This window comes from Bombina bombina, chromosome 1 (genome assembly GCF_027579735.1).
Source record: "Bombina bombina isolate aBomBom1 chromosome 1, aBomBom1.pri, whole genome shotgun sequence".
NCBI classification, from domain to species: domain Eukaryota; kingdom Metazoa; phylum Chordata; class Amphibia; order Anura; family Bombinatoridae; genus Bombina; species Bombina bombina.
The window spans coordinates 455,485,447-455,509,814 of record NC_069499.1 but is presented as its reverse complement, the minus strand read 5'-3'; the positions used below and the strand labels follow the sequence as shown (position 1 = coordinate 455,509,814).

General features: G+C 36.7%; 1 protein-coding gene across 1 annotated transcript in view; it reads right to left on the bottom strand.

The window, feature by feature from the left end:
• The window catches only part of MAP3K20 (mitogen-activated protein kinase kinase kinase 20), a 543,230-nt gene that overhangs the window by 378,741 nt on the left and 140,121 nt on the right, over positions 1-24,368 (bottom strand). The window contains exon 3 of the mRNA XM_053712840.1: positions 12,655-12,742. Within this exon, the coding sequence (XP_053568815.1) occupies positions 12,655-12,742 (88 nt within the window). The remainder of the gene's footprint in view (positions 1-12,654; positions 12,743-24,368) is intronic.

Here is a 24,368-nt window from a genome sequence, read left to right as displayed (position 1 = left end):
ATTAATAAAAAGTAGGTAAGCTTTTGCATGTATATGCCACTTACTACATAATCTCACATAAGACGTTAAAGCTCCAGTGTTAGGCTTTGCAAATAATTTAGCCTCTCTACCTAGATATCACTTTTACTTACTGAAACAATAAACACATTAACCCAAATGACTTGCTTAAAGGGACTTGAAACTCATAATTAAATCTTCCATAAAATATTTAATTAAGCATAGTAAAATGAGAATACATTCATTATTGTATCTGATTTTTCTGGAATTTTTTTTAAAATGTGTGGTTTTCTTCTTTTCATCCAAAGACAACATATTTATATATGCTGTAGTTAACTTGACCTGGCATAGGTAATGTAGTTATTGCTTTGCTCTGTTCTCAGAGACCATTTAACCCATTCACTACTGGGAATTTCAGAAACAAACTTGCCCAAAATACCAGAGAATTTTTAGCTATCACTCCGTTTAAACAGAAATAGAGCTTTTGTTTTTTTTTTATTTACCTATGAAAACTATATATATTTTTATTTAAAGTACACAACCCAAGGTATTGATCTAAACCCATTTTGATATATTTGATGACATTATTTGGCCGCCAAATACAATCATATAAAAAAAAATCATTATCTTTTTCCCCAAACTTTGGGTTTCTCACTTAAATTATTTACACACAGCTACTGCAGTCATATGACAAATGCTAATAAAAGGTTCTCTGGGATCCCCTTTGTTCAGAAATAGCAGACATGCATGGCTTTTGAAAGCCCAAAATTGTAGCAAATTACTGTCAGTGAATGGGGTTAATTATTTAGCTTGTAAGGTTAATATTTGCTTTAGTTTAGGAACTACCATCTCATCTAATATCTCCCACCCCCTGATCCCTCCCAAACACTTCTATTCCCTCCTCCCCCTCAATGGTCACCGTCATCTTAGGTACAGGCAGACAGTCTGCCAATATGCAGTTAGTGCTTTTTCTAAAATATTTATTTATTCTTTAATTTCTGTAGTATAGGGCTCCCTCCTCACTCTCCCACCCCCTGACTGCCCCAAACAGCTCTTAAAACCCTCCCACTGCTTCCCACCATATTTGTTACAGGCAGCCACTCTATATGTATTTTTTTTTCTGAAGTGTAGTGTAGTGTAGGGCTCCACTTCCCCCACCAAGATCAGCGTTTCTGTAGTGTAGGGTCTGCCCTTCCCCCTCCAGTCCATACTGTTCCATAGTGTAGGACCCCATCCCTTCCTCTCCCTTCCTAATGTTTCTGTAGTGAAGGGAACGCACCCACCTCGCTCCTACCGCTCCCGCTCAGCACAAAAGAATGAGTGTTACAGAGAGTGGCATTGTCAATTTCTGTAACGATCAACAATTTACCTTCATATTGTAAGGGAGCCTTGGTAGAAAAACACCTGATTATGAAAACAGAGGCAATTATAATGTGCTATACCCTGAAAGCAGAGTTATCTTATTTGTATTGTCTGCAGGATTTCATTTTTAAAGCAAGCCCCTGCTCCCTGCTAACTTTGTTCTCCCCAGCAAAGTTTTCCTTTCCAGTGAGCTCCATTACTTTCTATGGAACTTGCAGGGGAAGCCCCTTCCCTTTTTTTTTTTTTTTTTTTTTACGGAATTCCTTGAGGACAGCCCTCCCCTTTTTTTTTTGTTAGAGAGAATTCCTTGAGGACAGCCCCTCCCTTTTTTTTTTTTTTTTATAGAAAATCCACTGAAGTTTTGAAAACCGTGTTCAAAATACTTACTTTGCCATATTTTAAAAAAATTTTCACACGTGATATAAGCAATATGCCGTGTTTCCCCTTTATATAAGATTCATACCAAATGAGATTCTGCCACCCTTTGAGTTTGGGTTAAGATTATCTTTATCAAATTAAACATACTATATCTCAGTATACACTATACAGATACTTTTGATTTTGGACTATAGAATACATTTCTTAGTAATAAATAAGTAAATAAATGCTCAGTCATAAGGTTCATAGGGGCCGATTATCTAAATCTCGCCAGATCAGACGTGGTTTTTCATGCCGACCCTCGCAAGGCTGCCCTGGTGGAATTATCTTAAAAGGGAACAGTCCCTGTGAGTGGCAAAATTGAAATTAATGGAGCTCGCTGGAAAGGAAAACTTAGCTGTTTAGGGCAAAGTTAGCAGTGATCAGGAGGCACAATTTAAAAATTAAATCCTGAGCCAATATAAATCACATTGCACAGCTTTCTGTGTACAGAATCTTATAATCACCTCTATTTTCGAATGCATGTGTTTTTCTTTTAGGTTATTTATTATTCTGCATATTTTGTCACAACCTCGCGAGAAAAAACAGTGAGATCAGTAGAGTGGAAATGTTTAGGTTTTGAAAGAAAAAAAAAAGTGACTTTATAAAATTCCACCAGGGAAATAGAAGTAGTTAGCTAGTCAGCATTCTTCAAAGGATATATTTTTTTGTGGGGATTGTTATAGTGCAGTACTTAAAGGGATGGTAAAGTTAAAATTAAACTCATGATTCAGATATAGTATGTCATTTTAAACAACTTTTAATTTTTCTTCTGTTATCAAAATCACTTTGTTCTTTGATATCCTTTGTTGAAGAGTCATTCTAGGTAGACTCATTAGAAGCTCCAGAGCATGCATGCATCCTATATGGCAAAAGTGTTTTGAAACATTGTTTTTAATATTGTTATACATTTTTGCAACAAATACTAATGTGCTCCCTCTGGATGCAGCTAGCTTATTCCTGTCCTCTCTGGGAAGATTTCTGGGGTTTGGGCATATCTGTTTGTACCACTTGTGCAACATAAGCCATACATAAATCTTTCTAAACAATTCTAGACATGAGATTTTTTTGTTGTTGAATACAGTTAGCCCTCAGTTTAGGTTCCAGAAGGAATGGTTGTAAATCGAAACTGTTGTAAATTGATACCCAGTTTATGATGTAAGTCAATGGGAAGTGAGGGAGATAGGTTCCAGGCCCCTCTCAAAATTGTCATAACAACACCTAATACATTATTTTTAAAGCTTTGAAATGAAGACTGTAAATGCTAAACAGCATTATAAACCTAATAAAATAATCACACAACACAGAATATATAATTAAACTAAGTTAAATGAACAAAAACATTTGCTAAACAGCATTATAAACCTAATAAAATAATCACACACCACAGACTTCACTTGCATTTTTCTGCAAACAGTTCTTTCTATGCATTCAAATCTGGACTGATTTATAGACAGGAAGATCTTGTTCCTTTGAAATCTGCTCGATAGCTCAGGTCTGGTTAAACTGATTAATTTCAGCTTGCTTGGCTTTGCTGCAGCACAAGCGGACAGCTCCACCTACTGGCTATTTTAATAAATGCACTGCTTCTCAATGCTTTTCAATAGCAGTCACATGACTGGAAAAATGGTTGTTATTCTGAAACGGTGTAAATTGAACCGTTGTAAAACGAGGGCCACCTGTACATAGAATTTGCTCACAACTCTTGCAAGATAAAAGAAAAAAATAATAATATTATGGATCTTCTATTGAACAGGAGCAGAAAAGTTTGGGAATTAACCTTTAATTTTTCACTATAACCTCATACAACTGTGGGCTAGATTACGAGTGGATTAATCAGAAATCTGGTTGCAGCTGTTGATAACTTCCTTTTTCTGCCCCGTCCAGGTAGTGTAACCACTGTTCCTTTAACTTTGAACTTGCAAACTATGCTTCAAACAGTGTTTCTAGAAACATTTAGTGTCTTCGCCATCTTTTTGTATCCTGTTCCTTGTTTGTGAAGGGCGATGATCTCTTCTCTTAACTTTTTGGACCATTCTATTGACTTAGCCATATTTCTAACAAGCAGGCAAACGTGACACTCAACAAACCCTGAGCCAGTTCAGGTATTTCATGTGTTCTAGCTAAAGCACACCTGATGCAATTAATGAAGCCCTTGATTAGTTGCATCAGGTGTGCTTGAGATAACACAAGTTTTGCATTTTTGTGCTGTTGTGAGGGATTCTATTCAGGGGGTTGAATCATTTTGAGATTGCAGAATTAATTAAAAGTTGCATTTTCAGTTTAATTTGGGTAAACCACTTGAAGCATTTGTTGTGTTGAGCTATTTCAATTGCTTTTGTTTAATTTGTTTATTGCAAACAGCTGAAAGTCTGTAAATTTTAACAATAAACCTGATTTGCAATTGGGGTTGAATAATTTTTATTACAACTGTATATGATTATATATAGGTGTGTATATATATATATGTATATATATATATATATATATATATATAATGTCTATTTAAAAATACATAGTACATATTCACCTATGTGAAGAACATTTGAATGTGAAATATTAAAAGTAAATAGACAGTTAAACACTTTAACCCCTTAAGGACAAGGCCATTTTTCAATTTCTTTCCCTTAAGGACCAGGGCTATTTTTACATTTCTGTGGTGTTTTTGTTTAGCTGTAATTTTCCTCTTACTCATTTACTGTACCCACACATATTATATACCGTTTTTCTTGCCATTAAATGGACTTTCTAGAGATACCATTATTTTCATCATATCTTATAATTTACTATAAAAAAATATATAAAATATGAGGAAAAAATGGAAAAAACATACTTTTTCTAACTTTGACCCCCAAAATTACAAAGTTACAAATCTACAACCACCAAAAAACACCCATGCTAAATAGTTTCTAAATTTTGTCCTGAGTTTAGAAATACCCAATGTTAACATGTTCTTTGCTTTTTTTGCAAGTTATAGGGCAATAAATACAAGTAGCACTTTGCTATTTCCAAACCACTTTTTTTCAAAATTAGCGCTAATTACATTGGGACACTGATATCTTTCAGGAATCCCTGAATATCCCTTGACATGTATATATTTTTTTTTTAGCAGACATCCTAAAGTATTGATCTAGGCCCATTTTGGTATATTTCATGCCACCCTTTCACTGCCAAATGAGATCAAATAAAAAAAATGTTCACTTTTTCACAAACTTTAGGTTTCTCACTGAAATTATTTGCAAACAACTTGTGCAATTATGGCATAAATGGTTGTAAACACTTCTCTGGGATCCCCTTTGTTCAGAAATATCAGACATATATGGCTTTGGCGTTGCTTTTTTGTAATTAGAAGGCCGCTAAATACCGCTGCGCACCACACGTGTATTATGCCCAGCAGTGAAGGGGTTAATTAGGGAGCATGTAGGGAGCTTCTAGTGTTAATTTTAGCTTTAGTGTAGTAGACAACCCCAAGTATTGATCTAGGCCCATCTTGGTATATTTCATGCCACCATTTCACCGCCAAATGCAATCAAATGAAAAAAAAACTTTAACTTTTTCACAATTTTAGGTTTCTCACTGAAATTATTTACAAACAGCTTGTGCAATTATGGCACAAATGGTTGTAAAAGCTTCTCTGTGATCCCCTTTGTTCAGAAATAGCAGACATATATGGCTTGGGCGTTGCTTCTTGGTAATTAGAAGGTCGCTAAATGCAGCTGCGCACCACACGTATATTATGCCCAGCAGTGAAGGGGTTAATTAGGGAGCTTGTAGGGAGCTTACAGGGTTAATTTTAGCTTTAATGTAGAGATCAGCCTCCCACCTGACATATCACACCCCCTGATCCCTCCCAAATAGCTCTCTTCCCTCCCCCACCCCACAATTGTCCCCGCCATCTTAAGTACTGGCAGAAAGTCTGCCAGTACTAAAATAAAAGGTATTTTAGGATTCCCCCTCTACCTTATTGGTAGCCATCTTGGGTACTGGCAGCTGTCTGCCAGTACCCAGTTTACTAAAAAAAAAAGCTTTTTTTTTTAATTTTATTTATTTTTTCTGTAGTGTAGCTTCCCCCCCCAAAGACCAACCTCCCAGATCCCTTAGATGTTTTTTTTTTTTTTTAAATAAAATATATCCCCACTCTTACTTTTTTTTTAAACAGTTTCTAAAACCATTCACGGTACAACACCGTTCCCACCCGCTTCCACCCGTCCACGTGCCCGCCCCCATGCACGCGCGCGTCTCCGGGCGCGCTCCCGATGATCCTGCCCCCCTCAACGTCATTAGGGCCTATCGATGGCCGCCCACCCGCCTCCCACGTAAGCTCCCACCCACCAACAATACCGGCCATCGATGTCCGGTGCAGAGAGGGCCACAGAGTGTCTCTCTCTGCATCGGATGGCCAAGGGGTGTTATTGCAGGTTGCCTCGATATCGAGGCATCACTGCAATAACTGGAAAGCGGCTGGAAGCGATCAGGATCGCTTCCAGCCGCTTTAAACCCATAATGTCGTACAGAGTACGTCGCTGGTCTTTAAAGACCAGGTTGTGTGCGACTTACCCTGTACGACATGCGTCGTTAAGGGGTTAATAGATATGAATATTGCATACAAATTATTTTACATTTTTTCAGCTACTTAACGGTAAAGGGCTCCAATTAGGGTTAACACCTCGGCCATGTTTTCCTGGACACTTATAAGTTACACATGCTGCAGGGTGTTCAGAAGGGAACAAGAATTGCACCCCTGGGACAGCACACAAATAGTGATCCTGGACAGCACTATTCATGTTCCTCCCTGCATACCCTGCAGCATGTGTAACTCATAAGTGTCCAGGAAAACATGGCCGAGGTGGCAACCCTAGCTCCAATGCGCACACACACACACACACATAAATAATTATATATATATGTGTGTGTGTATACATATGTATTTGCGTTTTACTGTATATTTACTGTACATATTTCACATTCCAATGTTCTTCACTTACAGGATAATGTCCTTTTTATTCTTAAATACATACACACATACATATATATATATATATATATATATATATATATATATATATATATGTGTGTGTGTGTATATATACCTATATCTGCACATCTATTCCTATAAATATAGGGATAGCTATGTATTTTACATGAGCAGTATCAGATATATATATATATATATATATATATATATATATATATATATATATACACTATGCAAAAAAGGCAGCACTCACTGGTCATTTGTAAGTAAAATTTAGCTTTTAATAATACAAAAAGTTAAAATCTTGGGAAAAAGCATGCTCTCATGGGGAACACCACATAGCTGGTGTGACCACTTTGGATTTACCTTTTGGGACATTTGAAAAAGATGCCAGTTAGGCATTGAAACGTCATGTTTTTCCCAAGATTTTAACTTTTTGTATTATTAAAAGCTAAATTTGACTTACAAATGACTAGTGAGTGCTGCCTTTTTTGCATAGTACATACTGTTATGACATTGCACCCTGGCAGCAGCTACTAAATATAGGGTGTGCATTCCTATACAGGACTTTGCTTTTTATATATATATATATATATATATATATATATATATATATATATATATATATATATATATATATATATATATATATATATTTATATTTAATAATAAAAAGTACATTATTTTTTATGTGAAGAACATAGGAATGTAAAATATGCATTTTGCACATCAAATTTCTCAATTTAGATCTTAACTCGGTTGGATTAGCGCAATGAAAATTTACGGCGAGATTACGAGTTTTGCGTTAGGAGCTGTGCGGTGCTAACGAGCAGTTTTTTCTCCCCGCTCACTTACCTGCAGCGCTGGTATTACAGGTTTTTACAAACCCGGCGTTAAAAGGCAAGAAGTGAGCGTAGAGCACATTTTTGCTAAACACTACACTCCAATACCAGCGCTGCTTAAGTCAGTGGTAAGCTGGTCATATGTGCTTGTGCACGATTTCCCCATAGACATCAATGGGGAGAGCCGGCTGAGAAAAAGTCTAACACCTGCCAAAAAGCAGCGTAAAACTCAGTAATGCAGCCCCATTGTTTCCTATGGGGAAACACATTTTATGTTTACACCCTAACATGAACCCCAAGTCTAAACACCCCTAATCTTACACTTATTAACCTCGAATCTGTCGCCCCCAACATCGCCGACACCTACATTATTCTTATTAACCCCTAATCTGCCGCTCCAGACACCGCTGCCACCTACATTATACTAATTAACCCCTAATCTGCTGCCCCCAACATCGTCGATACCTACATTATATTCACTAACCCCTAATCTCCCGTCCCCAATGTTGCCGCAACCTACCTACACTTATTAAACCCTAATCTGCCACCCCCAACGTCGCTGCCACTATATTAAATGTATTAACCCCTAAATCTAAGTCTAACCCTAACCCTAACACCCCCTAACTTAAATAGAATTTAAATAAATCTAAATAAATATTACTATCATTAACTAAATTATTCCTATTTAAAACTAAATACCTATAAAATAAACCCTAAGCTAGCTACAATATAACTAATAGTTACATTGTATCTATCTTAGGGTTTATTTTTATTTTACAGGCAAGTTTGTATTTATTTTAACTAGGTAGAATAGTTACTAAATAGTTATTAACTATTTAATAACTACCTAGCTAAAATAAATACAAATTTACCTGTAAAATAAAACCTAACCTAAGTTACACTAACACCTAACACTACACTACAATTAAATCAATTCCCTAAATTAAATACAATTAAATAAATTAAATTAAATTAGCTAAATCACAAAAAACCCCACTAAATTACAGAAAATAAAAAGCAAATTACAAGATATTTAAACCAATTACACCTAATCTAATAGCCCTATCAAAATAAGAAAAAAGCCCCCCCAAAATAAAAAAAAACCCTAGCCTAAACTAAACTATCAATAGCCCTTAAAAGGGCCCTTAAAAAGGCATTTAGCTCTATTGCAGGCCCAAAGCCCTAACCTAAAAAATAAACCTACCCAATACACCCTTAAAAAAATCCTAACACTCCCGAAGATTCACTTACTGGGAGAAGTCTTCATCCAAGCCGCAAGATGTCCTCAAGGAAGCCGGCAGAAGTGGTCCTCCAGACGGGCAGAAGTGGTCCTCCAGACGGGCAGAAGTCTTCATCCAGATGGCATCTTCCATCTTCATCCTTCCAGCGCGGAGTGAGTCCATCTTCAAGACATCCGACGCGGAGCATCCTCTTCCACCAACGGACTAACGACAAATTAAGGTACCTTTAAATGACGTCATCCAAGATGGCGTCCCTTAGCCAATCGGAATTAAGGTAGAAAAAAATACTATTGGCTCCAATCAGCCAATAGGATTGAACTTCAATCCTATTGGCTGATCCAATCAGCCAATAGGATTGAGCTTGCATTCTATTGGCTGTTCCAATTTTAGCTAGGTAGTTAGTAAATAGTTAATAACTATTTAGTTACTATTCTACTTAGTTAATATAAATACAAACTTCCCTGTAAAATAAAAATAAACCCTAAGATAGCTACAATGTAACTATTAGTTATATTGTAGCTAGCTTAGGGTTTATTTTACAGGTAAGTATTTAGTTTTAAATAGGATTAATTTAGTTAATGATAGTAGTAATATTTTTCAGATTTATTTAAATTATATTTAAGTTAGGGGGTGTTAGGGTTAGACTTAGGTTTAAAGGGTTAATAAATTTAGAATAGTGGCAGCGATGTTGGGGGCGGCAGATTAGGGGTTAATATTATTTAACTAGTGTTTGCGAGGCAGGAGTGCGGCAGTTTAGGGGTTAATATGTTTATTCTAGTGGCGGTGATGTCCGGAGCGGCAGATTAGGGGTTAAAAATGTTATTATAGTGTTTGCGATGCGGGGGGGGCCTTGGTTTAGGGGTTAGTAGGTAGTTTATGGGTGTTAGTGTACTTTTTAGCACTTTAGTTAAGAGTTTTATGCTACAGCGTTGTAGTGTAAAACTCATAACTACTGACTTTAGAATGCGTTAGGAATCTTGGAGGTAGAGGCTGTACCACTCACTTTTTGGCCTCCCAGGACAGACTCGTAATACCGGCGCTATGGAAGTCTTATAGAAAAAAGACTTTACAAAGTTTACGTAAGTCGGTTTGTGGTAAGGCCAAAGAAGTGTGCGGTGCCCCTAAACCTGCAAGACTCGTAATAGCAGCGGTAGTGAAAAAGCAGCGTTAGGACCTGTTAATGCTGCTTTTTCAGCTCACCGCAAAACTCGTAATCTAGCCGTTAGTATTCTTAAGGCGCGTAATTGAAATATTACATTTAAAATATAAAAAAAAACAATATAACGTATTAAAAATTAATAAACATACTGTAAAATATATAGAAATATTCTATGCATTATTTAGAATATTTAATGAATAGATATGCCGGTTAGGTATATATATATATATATATATATATATATATATATATATATATATATATATATATATATATATATATATATAAAAATATGTATTTAAGAATAAAAAGAACATCTTCCTGTAAGTGAAGAATATTGGAATGTGAAATATGTACAGTAAATATACAGTAATACACAAATACATTTGTACACACATATAAATATATATACTTAATTTGACATGTATATGTATCTCTTTGTTAAAGCCATTTGCTGTCCTTTTTTTTCTAACACCTGAGATCTTTATAATAATTTTTATTAAACAGTGTTATTATGAGTGTAACTGTACTTTTAAGTTTATTTTTGATGTATTTTTTTACACTTTTTATTCAAGCACAACAGTTAACCAGAGCAGCTCTGAGGTTGCACTAACCCGACGCGTGTTAAATTCAATTGTGCTCCAGCGAACGCTTTATTTTCACCTTGTAATACGCACGCTACTTCAGACTCTCACAAACTTCCCGGGATAAACCCGATATTGCTCTATCACAGTTAGCGTGCCACTCCGAATCTGGCCCTGTGTAAGGCACAGATATATTGCGCTGTCGTGCAGTTTTAGATCTGCTACGTACCTTCAGTAGTTATGTACAAACAATACATAATACAAGGAAAATATGAGTCATAGGATGGACAGCCATGATTTAAATGGTCAATCGCAGCACAGCAATCAAACAAACAGGAGATCTTACCTCATCCATCCACAGATTCCTCATTTCCTACAATATGCACAACATATTAAATATTGTGTAATTTAGTCTAATACAGGTATACCTCACTTTACAGTGCTTCACTTTACAGCGCTTCACTAATACAGCGCTTTGTGGAGCTTAAGTTCAACCTCCAAGGATTTTTGAAACAGTGTTGTAATCATCATGAGATTGCGAGAAAAGTGACTGACACCATTTTGTTATGCTTAGTTCACTCTGTTTACAGCATCACAGTGCAATCTGTGTCTCAGTGCTATAGTCTGGCACACTTTACTACAGTAATTGTCACTATTTTACAGGTACAGTATTTATTGAATACTAATTGAATACTGTGCTTTGCGAGTGTTAAACTAAACATAGCATTATTGCAACACGCAAAAACAGAGGTGAGCGCGGTGTAGCTGCATAGGCCTATGATTAAGCGCCACTAGGGGGCGCGAAACGCGTCAGGCCTCTCTTGTCACACTTTTTCACCCCCCTGTACTTGTGTCTTGCCATACTTGTATATATTTTTGAGATTACTTACATTAAAGTTTTTTTTGGTTTTCAACTTTAGTGTGAGCCCGCTTGGTTTTTGTAGTGCCTGCCGCTCTCTTTCCTAGTTTGATAGCATTATTGCACCCCTAATATATGTTAGTTCAAACATGTTTTTAAACACACTGGCAAGTGAAAAGAAAGCTAAAACTGCCTTGTTTCACTTTAAGGCGGTTTTCACTTTACAGCGGGGCTCCGGTCCCTAACCCGCTCTATGAGCGGGGTATATCTGTATGTAAAATTCCGGACATTTACATGTGCCAGCTCACCAATTAAGATATTATTCTGTTGCTCTGATCTAAAGTGCACGAGATTCGAATGCCACAATATGCAAGCACACACATCTATATAACCAATACATACGATCTAATGTCTGATTGCTACAGTATGAAATGCTTGCCCATTTCAGAGATCAGGACAGATTTTTAAAATGTCAGACAAACTTAAGGAATAGTTATAAACCAAAAATAGAGACTGTCCAGGGAAACTCAGGACAGTTGGCATGTATGGATGATCAATATCTATCTATCTATCTATCTATCTATCTATCTATCTATATATATATATATATATATATATATATATATATATAGTTAGGGCCAGATTACAAGTGGAGCGCAAAATATAAATTTAGCTAAAAGGATATTTGCGCTCCACTTTGTAATACCAGCGCACGTTAATGTGTGCTGGTATTACAAGTTTACAGCAAATAAAAAAACTACAATGCCCTCTATTTCGAGGGCATTTGGGGCACTTTTAGAAAATTAACCAGAGATCTAATCTCTGGTTAATTTTCGGGGAGCTAATTGCTAACGTGCACTTGCGGTAGCAATAACCAGCCACTTTTAATGATTTAGTAAATTTCGCACTCCACTTGTAATCTAGCCCTTATTTTTTAAAGGAGAGTGGAACCATTATTCCATATATTCCATAAAATTAAACTATGTATATTAATGTAAGAGTCACAAAAGAGAGAAACATACTTGAAACGATCAGGCAACAATAAATTTGCAGTACCTATATGTCACATGACAAACATCATCAATGCTTACGTTTTAAGAGAACGGAGGACAGATCGAACATGTTTCAACATAGCATGTTGAATTTATTTATTTATTTTTAAATGTTGACTTAAGTTCACACATTATACAATAATTAGCAAACAAAATATGTTTTTACCTGTGACAATACAGTAGTTGGGAGGTTCAAGTACAGCTCCATAAAACTGGATAATGTTTCTGTGACTGAGCATACTCAGTATTTCTGCCTGATGAATAAAAAAACATAAAGATTTGGTTAGCACACAAGTAACACAACACAAGTGCAGTCTTATTATTATTATAAAATGAAATTGTTAAAAGATTATAAACAAAGGAGTCGGGTGGGGCTCAAATATCACCCTGAGGCCTGGTAGTTTTAGGGACAATGAGTACAAAGTCCAGGCCTTAATAATCAGCTACTGTGCCACTTGGTAACTTTCATCAGATCGAAAATTTCTTATTTCAAGCTGTGGTCAACTCTTTGGCTATTAGGTGACTGAAAAATGCCAGTTTCCAAACCAATAAAGCAATTGGTTTAGAGTAATAAATGTAGGAGGCTTCAGAAATGTTTCCATAAATAAATAAATACAACTACGAAGACTGCTCATCTAAGAGATAACAAACGCCTCCTTTAAAGGGACAGTCTACTTTAAAATTGTTATTGTTTAAAAAGATAGATAATACCTTTTTAATACCCATTTTTGAGTTTTTCGTAACCAACACTGCTATATTAATATACTTTTTACTGCTATGATTAACTGTAACCCTCCCCCTGCAGACTGAAGCCTTATCTCAGTGCTTTTATTATAGATATTAAAGGATCAATGTCAAAACAGAATTTTAAAACACTTATCAGAATTAGAATAATTGAGAGAGTTTAACCTGTGTTTATTAGCCAAAAATAAATATACTCCAATGAGAACACTCACTTTCTAAAGATAAAATGTCCTTTGAAATCAGAGGTAACATGGCTCTCCAAGTCTCACACGATTCATAAACAAAAAGTTAACACTTTAAGGGATATCAAAGTCAAAATCAAATGATTCAGACAGAACACTATTTTCTATGAGACTGTACTTAGGTATGTGTGTCTTGAGCACTGTCTGTATGTATAAACTATACACTGAAGCAAACTCTCATATGTTGTTTAATACAAGTGCACACTCCTGAACTAAGCATGAGCTTGTGGAAAGGAGCTAAATCTCAACATGCCAATAGGAAGAGGTCAATTTGATCATAGAAATAAAATGTAAATATTTTTTGTATTGTACTTGTGTCTTTCTGAATCATTAAAGTTTCATTTAATCAAATAGACTTCAAGTTTAGAAAACTATAACAATGCTGGAAGAGAGATGATTTCTCTGTCTCATTTCATTTGAAATCAGCATTTTCTGAAAGGGACATAACAGTAAATTTAAAAAGCATAAGATCAGATTACAAGTGGAGCGCTAATTAACGCTCCCACTCAAGTGTTAATTGAGCTAGAACAGTGGTCTCAAAGTACAGGCCCTGGGGCCATATGAGGCCCTCAAAATAGTTTAATCTGGCCCTACTTTGTTTAATAGGTAAACCATTAATTTAGACTGTAATTTTTTTTTAGGTTCTAAGAGGTAACTAGTTGATCTATTAAAACACTCACAAGATAAATATAAAGACAAGTGTAGACTCCCACTGCTTGGATAAATGTCCCTTTTCATGTTGTTATACAGTTCAAGTACAATCACTTCACTTGGCACTCACAAGATAAATATAGAAAACTGTATATCTGCTGTGGGCTACAACTCCCACCATGCACTACTACATGGGTAAATGTAACTTCCAGTTCCTAGTATATTTAGTTCCGGAGCCCTTATTAAGTTCAAGCGGCCCCCATAACACTTGGCCAGTGGCCCCCAGATAAATTAAGCTTGAAACCCCTGAGCTAGAAGTAAGCTTTTTGTGCACGTTAGGTAAATACAGATATATATATAGGAATATCTATTTATAAATGCATAGAACATATTCTTCTATGTGCAGAACACTGGAATGTGAAATATTTACAGTAAATACACAGTATAACACTTTATTAAATATGAATATTGCATAAATATGATTTTTAATGTTTTTATCTACTTAAAGGGACAGTCTACACCAGAATTGTTATTGTTTTAAAAGATAGATAATCCCTTGTTTACCCATTCCCTAGTTTTGCATAACCAACACAGTTATATTTATATATTTTTTACCTCTGTGATTATCTTGTATCTAAGCCTCTGCAGACTGCCCCTTTATTTGTTCTTTTGACAGACTTGCAGTTTAGCCAATCAGTGATGGCTCCCAGGTAACTTCAGGTGCACGAGCACAGTGTTATCTATATGAAAAACATGAACTAACACCCTCTAGTGGTGAAAAACCTGTTAAAATGCATTCTTAAGAGGCCGCCTTCAAGGTCTAAGAAATTAGCATATGAACCTCCTAAGTTAAGATTTCAACTAAGAATACCAAGAGAACAAAGAAAAATTGGTGATAAAAGTAAATTGGAAAATTGTTTAAAATTACATGCAATATCTGAGACACGAAAGTTTTTTTTGGACTAGACTGTCCCTTTAACTGCAAAGGGCTACAAAGCACCACACATATATATATATTTGTCTATATATGTATAGATTTGTATTTATGTGTTTATATGTGTATATATATATATATATATATATATATATATATATATATGTCTGTAAATACATATATACACATATGTAGACATATGTAAGTATCTATGTTAGGGGAGAGCGTTTGCAGAGTATTCCATCTCTCTAAGCTCCCATCAGTCTAAGTGACCATCTTTAAGTGGCAGCACTAAGAATTAGACAAGAATTGGACAAGATTTGAAGAACATTTGTGGCAAGCTAAATATTTTCATTTCAAAAACAATCTTTTGCACTTAACATTCTGCTATGTTTTCAGGGCTGCTTTTCCTTTTAACAGTCTCATGTCTATTCCACAGGCATGCTCATACCTTACCCTTCTCCACATGCAGTTTATATAGGCCCCTCTCTCCTTTCCTCTTCTTACCTTAGCTCTCATGAACTACTTTCTATTTTAAAATCTATATCAATAAACTGCGCCACTTCACAAAAATACCCCTACTGCTATAAATCTCATTCTCACCTACTCTTACTACTCAGGCGACATCTCTCCAAATCCTGGGACCACCCTTATTCCCACTATTACCCAATCATGCACTCCTTATAGAAACTTTAATAAAAGCAACACACATAACCTCATTTCCATCCAATGTATCCCATATGCACACACTCCTTTCACTTGCGCACTATGGAACTCTCGCTCTGTCTGCAACAAACTTACAACCATTCATGACCTGTTTATATCAAATCCTTTCACCCTTTTAGCAATTATCGAAACCTGGTTATCTCTTTCTGATACCATTTCCATTGCTGCTCTCACACATGGTGGTCTTCACTTTAGTCATACCCCTAGGCCAGATGAGAAACGTGGCGGTGGTGTTGGGATTCTGCTCTCCCCCTCCTGCACTTATCAGTACATACCTCCAATCCCATCTCTCTCCTTCTCCTCCTTTGAAGTCCACTGTATTCGCCTGTTCTCCCTCTCCCTCAAGGTGGCAGTCATATATCGCCCTCCTGGACCGACCTCTCATTTCCTTGACAACTTTGCCGCCTGGCTTCCTCACTTTCTCTCTTCAAATTTACCAACCCTAATTCTTGGGGTGTTCCCATTGACAACCCATCTGCCCCTGCTGCCTCTAAACTTCTTTCACTCACATCCTCCTTCGGTCTCTCACAATCCACCCTATTCCCTACTCACCATGATGGACAATCCATTGACCTGGTATTTTCCTACCTCTGCTCTATATCTGACAACACCTGTCGCACTTTTCCCATTTCAGACCATCACCTGGTCACCTATAATATTAATGCAACAGCTAAACCCACTTCTCCATCCCGCCCCCACACCTGTAGAAATACACATGCTGTGGATCCACTCCAATTTTCAAAAATCATTCCAAATCTCCTCCCTCACACTTCCACTATAACCTGCCCTGATCTCGCTACAGCCCGCTATAACAAAACTCTCTCCTCTGCATTAGACACACTTGCCCCTCCCCAACTGCGCAAAACATCACGCCGTCAGTTACAGCCCTGGCATGCTCAGCAAACACGCTATTTGCAAAAATGCTCCCGTACTGCTGAGCGTGTCTGGAGGAACACTCACTCTGAACCTGATTTCATACACTATAAATTTATTCTTCATTCATACACTTCTGCCCTTCACTTAGCCAAGCAAACCTACTTCCCTTCTCTCATATCTACTCTTTCCTCAAACCCTAAATGACACTTCTCCAGCTTTAACTCTCTCCTCTACCCACCTGTTCCACCCCCATCTGTCTTTAGTGCTCAAGACCTGGCAGACTGCTTTTTAAACAAAACACGTACTATCTGAAGCAACATCCCAACACCAACCTGCAATATTCCAACAACAGGCCCAGTTACTCCCTCTGCCACCCTCTGCATCTTCCATCCAGCCACTGAGAATTAAGTTTCTTCCTTACTATCTTCCTCACGCCTCACTACCTGCCCGCTCAACCCTATCCCTTCCCATCTAATACCCTCCCTGTCTTCCACCTTCATTCACATCTTCAACCTATCTCTCTCTACCGGCTCATTCCCATCTTCTTTCAAACACGCAAAAGTCACTCCCATACTCAAAAAACCCTCCCTTGACCCTAATTCTCCTGAAAACTACCGCCCCATATCACTGCTTCCACTAACATCAAAACTCCTTGATAAACTAGTTTACAATCGCCTAACCCACTTCCTGTCCACCAACTCTTTGCTTGACCCCCTGCAATCTGGATTCCACACCAAACACTCAACTGAGACTGCCCTTACCAAGGTTACTAACGATCTTCTCTCTGCTAAAAATATTTGAGTATATAATATACTCATCTTACTTGACCTCTCAGCTGCCTTCGACACAGTTGGCCACCCCCTCCTTCTACAGACCCTTAGCTCTTTTGGCCTCTGTGACACTGCTCTTTCCTGGATTCACTCCCATCATTCTCACAGGTCTTTTTCTGTGTCATTTGCCGGCGACTCCTCCTCTCCTATGCCTCTGTCTGTTGGAGTACCTCAAGGATCTGTTCTGGGTCCTCTACTCTTCTCCATCTGTCTTCTTCGCTGGGTAAACTTATGGCTTCAAATATCACCTCTCCACCCCTGCTCTCTCTCCCTCTGTCCTTTCTTATGTCAGCGACTGCTTATCTGGTATTTCTTCCTAGATGGCCTCTCACCACTTAAGGATTAACATGTCCAAGACTGAGCTCCTTCTTATCCCCCCCTCAAGCTCTACGCTGACTTCTGACTTCTCTATCCCTGTTGACGGCATCACCATTTCCCCATCACCCCAAGTCCGCTGCCTCGAAGTTACACTTTACTCAAATCTATCCTTCATCCCCCATATCCAATAACTTTCTACATATTGCCGCAATCATCTATGCAATATTTCCAAGATTCGCCGTTTTCTGAGCGATCACACCACAAAGCAAATAATCCACTCCCTTGCTATTTCCCGACTTGACTACTGCAATAACCTACTCGCTGGCCTTCCTCTTTCCCGTCTCCCCCCCTTCAATCCATCCTAAATGCCTCTGCCAGGCTGATCCACCTTTCCTATCGCTCTGTATCTGCTGCACCTCTCTGCGAGTCCATTCACAGCAGAATTAAATTCAAAATTCTCACCCTTACATACAAAGCTCTCACCAACGCCGCTCCCCTCTACCTATGCTCTATAACAAACAAGTATACTCCAGCCCGCCCACTAAGATCCAACAATGACCTGCTCCTTGCATCTGCGACTATCACCTCCTCTCATGCTAGACTGCAGGACTTCTGTAGTGCAGCACCTACTCTCTGGAACAATGTCCCTCGCGCTGTCAGGCTTTGCCCTAATCTTTCTTCCTTTAAATGCTCCCTGAAGACTTTTCTGTTCAGGGAAGCCTACCACCCAACTCAATAAAAAATGTATTTCACTTACCTAACATTTCCCTCATCTAACTCTGCATTAACATCTTTCTCAATCTTGCAGTCCTCACCTCCTGTTTCTCAACCTCCTACCATTCTAGATTGTAAGTTCCCACGGCAATAGGGCCCTCAATTCCTCCTGTATGTGTTTGTAAATGTTGTCCTGTCTCTTACAAGTCTTGTATTGTTTTATTTAAATGAATTGTATCCATGGACAGCGCTGCAGAATATGTTGGCGCTTCATAAATAAAGTATAATAATGCAAATAATGTTAAAGCCCTTTGCCTGCCTTTTTTTTTTCTAACACTTGAGACCTCCTATTTTTAAGCCCTTATAAATTTTGTGTGCAATATTATTTTAAAATAATTTGTATTAGACAGTGTTATTATGAGTGTAACTGTACTTTGAATGTATTTTTGATGTGTTTTGTGTCACTTTTTTGTTTTACAAAACAGTTCGCCAGAGCTCTGAAGTCGCTGTAATCATTATAGTGTAAATCGTGATTGCCCTCGAGTGATCACTTTTACTTTCAACTCATAAAACCAGCAATAAGCCTGACGAGCGCAAACACCCGCGATAAACCCCAAACATTGAGCTCCACTCCATAGTAGAGCCTTTCAAATTCCATTAGGAGTAGGCTGCAAATGCACATGCAAGCTGCTTGAAGTTCCTCTACAATGCTATTATTAGACTGTGACATTACATTATTGGCATTGATTTTTTTTTAACAATTTTAAATACAGTACATAAAACGGAATTTGTTTTTTTTGGCAAAATATTTTTGTAGTGTAAGTTTAGAGGTGTGCATTTATTCTGGCTTATCTGCATTTATAGATCTGTGTTTTTTCATTCCTATCATAATGAAAAAAACTAATTAATGAAGCTTAATTACAGTATGCTCACAACTGTTAGATATGAGAGGAAGCATTTTTTATGTCCAACACATTTGATATTAATGAAATCTTTATTCTAAGCAACATACAAAATTAATATTCTAAAGCCGCATTTACATATTTTCCATTAATGAATTATTGTCGACTGTTAAGCGTTCATTTTTTTGCATGTTTAACGCTTACAGTCCCGCCATACTTTATATTGACCCGATTTTTTTTGCTTTTAAGTTGCTAAATCTGATTTGCAGTTTACCATTTGTATCTCCCATTGAAATCGATGTGAAGCACTAAACAATAATTAGAACCGCGTTTACACTGTACAAAGTATTTCATCCCTGGCGAACATTGACAAATTACTAAAAGTTAAGGGCATAAAGTAGTAACTAAATTACTAGAAGTAAAAAGGGACAGTCTATTCGTGAATTTATAATGTTTTAAAAGATATACAATCCGTTTATTACCCATTTCCCAGTTTTGCATAGCCAGCACGGTTATATTAATATACAGGTAGCCCTCAGTTTACGCCGGGGTTAGGTTCCAGAAGGAATGGTTGTCAATCAAAACTGTTGTACATTGAAACCCAGTTTATAATGTAAGTCAATGGGAAGTGAGGGAGATAGGTTCCAGGCCCCTCTCAAAATTGTCATAAGTAGCACCTAATACATTATTTTTAAAGCTTTGAAATGAAGACTTTAAATGCTAAAGAGCATTATAAACCTAATAAAATAATCACACAACACAGACTTCACTTGCATTTTTCTGCAAACAGTTCTTTCTATGCATTCCAATCTGGACTGATTTATAGACAGGAAGATCTTGTTCCTTTGAAATCTGCTCGATAGCTCAGGTCTGGTTAAACTGATTAATTTCAGCTTGCTTGGCTTTGCTGCAACACAAGCGGACAGCTCCACCTACTGGCTATTTTAATAAATGCACTGCTTCTGAATGCTTTTCAATAGCAGTCACATGACTGGAAAAAAGGTTGTTATTCTGAAACGGTGTAAATTGAACCGTTGTAAAACGAGGGCCACCTGTATTTTCAGCTTTGTAATTACCTTGTATCTAAGCTTCTGCAGACTGCCCCCCTATTTCAGTTATTTTGACACTTGCATTTTAGCCAATCAGGGTTGACTCCTAGGTAACTTCACGGGCATGAGCACAATGTTATACTTTATGGCACACCAGACTAATGCCCTCTAGCTGTGAAAAACTGCAAAATGCATTCAGATAAGAGGCGGCCTTCAAGGGCTTAAAATTAGCCTATAAGCCTATCTAGGTTTAGCTTTCAACTAAGAATAACGAGAACAAAGCAAATTTGATGATAAAAGTAAATTGGAAACTTGTTTAAAATTACATGACCTATATGAATCATGAAAGTTTAATTTTGACTAGACTGTTCCATTAAGGCATACATTAGTAACTATTTACTAGAAATTAAGGTATAATGAGTAGGCAAAATAGTGTGAAAGCATACCTGAAACCAAATTCCTTTGTACATTGTCTATGGTAAACATAATTTGCACGTGTATAATGAAACATTTGCAATCCAAATCCATCCTGAGAAGTGTTAAACAATCTGAATGACATTTATATATAGACATGATGGGTATACTGAAATTATGAATAAATGCTCATTTTGTGCTTGATTTTAATTGGAGCACAGAAATATTAGTGCTATTGATTGCTAACACCGCTCATTCCTATTCGTGTACTGATATTACATGTTGAAAATAAAAAGTTGTAGCTCAAGCAAAAGCCTCAGATGCACTAACATCTGGAGGCTGGATAGTGTGGTCGTGCCAACTCCATCTCCCTATAGACTTCTATTGGGAATGCTATAAAATGTTCTGGCTTTCGCTCCAGTGCTAACCTAAATGTGCAATAGCCAAGTGTGCAAAAGCTAAAGGTGTGTTAAGAAATAGTTTAAATAGAATTGTTCTCCACTCCAAGAAATTATATATATGAGGAATGTTTCCAACACCTTGTTGATTCTATGCCACGAAGAATTAAGGCAGTTCTGAAGGCTAAAGGGGGTCAAGCCTGGTTACTAGCAAGGTGTGCCTAATAAAGTGCCGGTGAGTGTGTGTGTATATGTAATTATATATATATATATATATAATATCACATATGTACATACACATGTATATACATACATACAGTGGATATAAAAAGTCTACACACCCCTGTTAAAATGTCAGGTTTCTGTGATGTAAAAAAAAATGAGACAAAGATAAATCATTTCAGAACTTTTTCCACCTTTAATGTGACCTATAAACTGTACAACTCAATTGAAAAACAAACTGAAATCTTTTAGGTAAAGGGAAATAAAAATAAAAAAATAAAATATTATGGTTGCATAAGTTTGAACACCCTTTCATAACTGGGGATGTAGCTGTGTTCAGAATTAAGCAATCACATTCAAAATCATGTTAAATAGGAGTCAGTACACACCTGTCATCATTTAAAGTGCCTCTGATTAACCCCAAATAAAGTTCAGCTGTTCTAGTAGGTCTTCCCCGACATTTTGTTAGTCGCATCCTACAGCAAAAGCCATGGTCCGCAGAGAGCTTCTAAAGCATCAGAGGGATCTCATTGTTAAAAGGTATCAGACAGGAGAAGGGTACAAAAGAATTTCCAAGGCATTAGATATACCATGGAACACAGTGAAGACAGTCATCACCAAGTGAAGAAAATATGGTGCAACAGTGACATTACCAAGAACTGGATGTCCCTCCAAAATTGATGAAAAGACAAGAAGAAAACTGGTCTGGGAGGCTACCAAGAGGCCTACAGCAACATTAAAGGAGCTGCAGGAATATCTGGCAAGTACTGGCTGTGTGGTACATGTGACAACAATCGCCCGTATTCTTCATATGTCTGGGCTATGGGGTAGAGTGGCAAGACGGAAGCCTTTTTTAAAAAAAAAAAAAAAAAAAAACATCCAAGCCCGGCTAAATTTTGCAAAAACACATCTGAAGTTTCCCAAAAGCGTGTTGCAAAAGGTGTTCTGGTCTGATGAAACCAAAGTTGAACTTTTTGGCCATAATTCCAAAAGATATGTTTGGCGCAAAAACAACACTGCATATCACCAAAAGAACACCATACCCACAGTGAAGCATGGTGGTGTCAGCATCATGCTTTGGGGCTGTTTTTCTTCAGCTAGAACTGGGGCCTTAGTCAAGGTAGAGGGAATAATGAACAGTTCCAAATACCAGACAATATTGGCAACAAACCTTCAGGCTGCTAGAAAGCTGAACATGAAGAGGAAGTTCATCTTTCAGCATGACAACGACCCAAAGCATACATCCAAATCAACAAAGGAATGGCTTCACCAGAAGAAGATTAAAGTTTTGGGATGGCCCAGCCAGAGCCCAGACCTGAGTCCAATTCAAAATCTGTGGGGTGATCTGAAGAGCGCTGTGCACAGGACATGCCCTCGCATTCTGACAGATTTAGAGTGTTTTTGCAAAGAAGAGTGGGCAAATATTGGCAATTTAAGATGTGCCATGCTGAAAAACTCATTAACAAAAAAGACTGAGTGCTGTAATAAAATCAAAAGGTGCTTCAATAAAGTATTAGTTTAAGGGTGTTCACACTTATGCAACCATATTATTTTATTTTTTTATTTTTATTTCCCTTTACCTAAAAGATTTCAGTTTGTTTTTCAATTGAGTTGTACAGTTTATAGGTCACATTAAAGGTGGAAAAAGTTCTGAAATGATTTATCTTTGTCTCATTTTTTTACATCACAAAAACATGACATTTTAACAGGGGTGTGTAGACTTTTTATATCCACTGTACATATGTGGTACCTAATCTCTAAATTTAAGTGTTTTTCTCTGCAACTTTAACAAAATCGATTAATTTATATAAATTGAATAGTTGCACACAAGTAATTAGTAGCAGCTGAAATCTCTTAATGTGCAGAACCCATAACTTAATTATATTGACATTTATATCTGGAGTAAAAAAAAATCAGTTTAAGAGAACTAGAATGCAATTGATACTATAAATCTTATCTTTAATCTCTAGTTAAAAAAACATCGCACTGCACTATTTCAACACGTCAAAATAACATGCAAAGTGATGTTTTATTTCCTTTTTTTAGTGGATTCCAAAAATCATGGTAATTGTAATCTACTTCAGAAAATGCATAATTTTCTTAAGGGGAAGTAGCAATTACATTACAATCTCTTCACTAAAACATGTATTTTGGCAACTATTTATTCATTTAACATTAAACAAAAATGCTGTCACTGTAGATCATACAACCTTGACATTTTATTAATGAACTTACTATTTTTCTATTTTTTCCTGATTTCTACCATTTTTAGAATTTCTGAAATGTTGACAACACTTGGAATAATAATTTAAGGTTACATTATCACATCTTTAAATAATAACCTTTTCAATAGGATGCTTATAATAAATTCTTTATTTGGTCATAGAATTTTTTTTATAAAAAACACAAATAATATAACACTAATATAGTGTGAAGGAGATGCGCCAAAAAAAACAATAATTCAGAATGCCATATAGTGCTAAAAATAGATGCTTAAATTGGAAGTATATAAGACAATTTAAAGTGATATACATGTGTGAGGCAATCCGAACAAAACACAGCAATCAAAACAATCAAAAATAAAGTACAATAATAAAATCAATCAAAGAAATCAAAAAGTCATATGAATATAAATATAGAAAATTCCAAACTTGAAATGAAATGATATCTGGAAGATCCACCCAACAATGTGTGGTGACAGGCAGATCTCTTGAAAGATGATGAAATACAACAACAATGTCCTAAGAGACAAAATGAAAAGAGGCGCCTAATAGTGCAATAACGTTGAAAGCAATAAGCAGGAAAGTAAATAATGCAGCTGGGTACTGACAAAAGACATTGCACATCCAGTGCAATAATA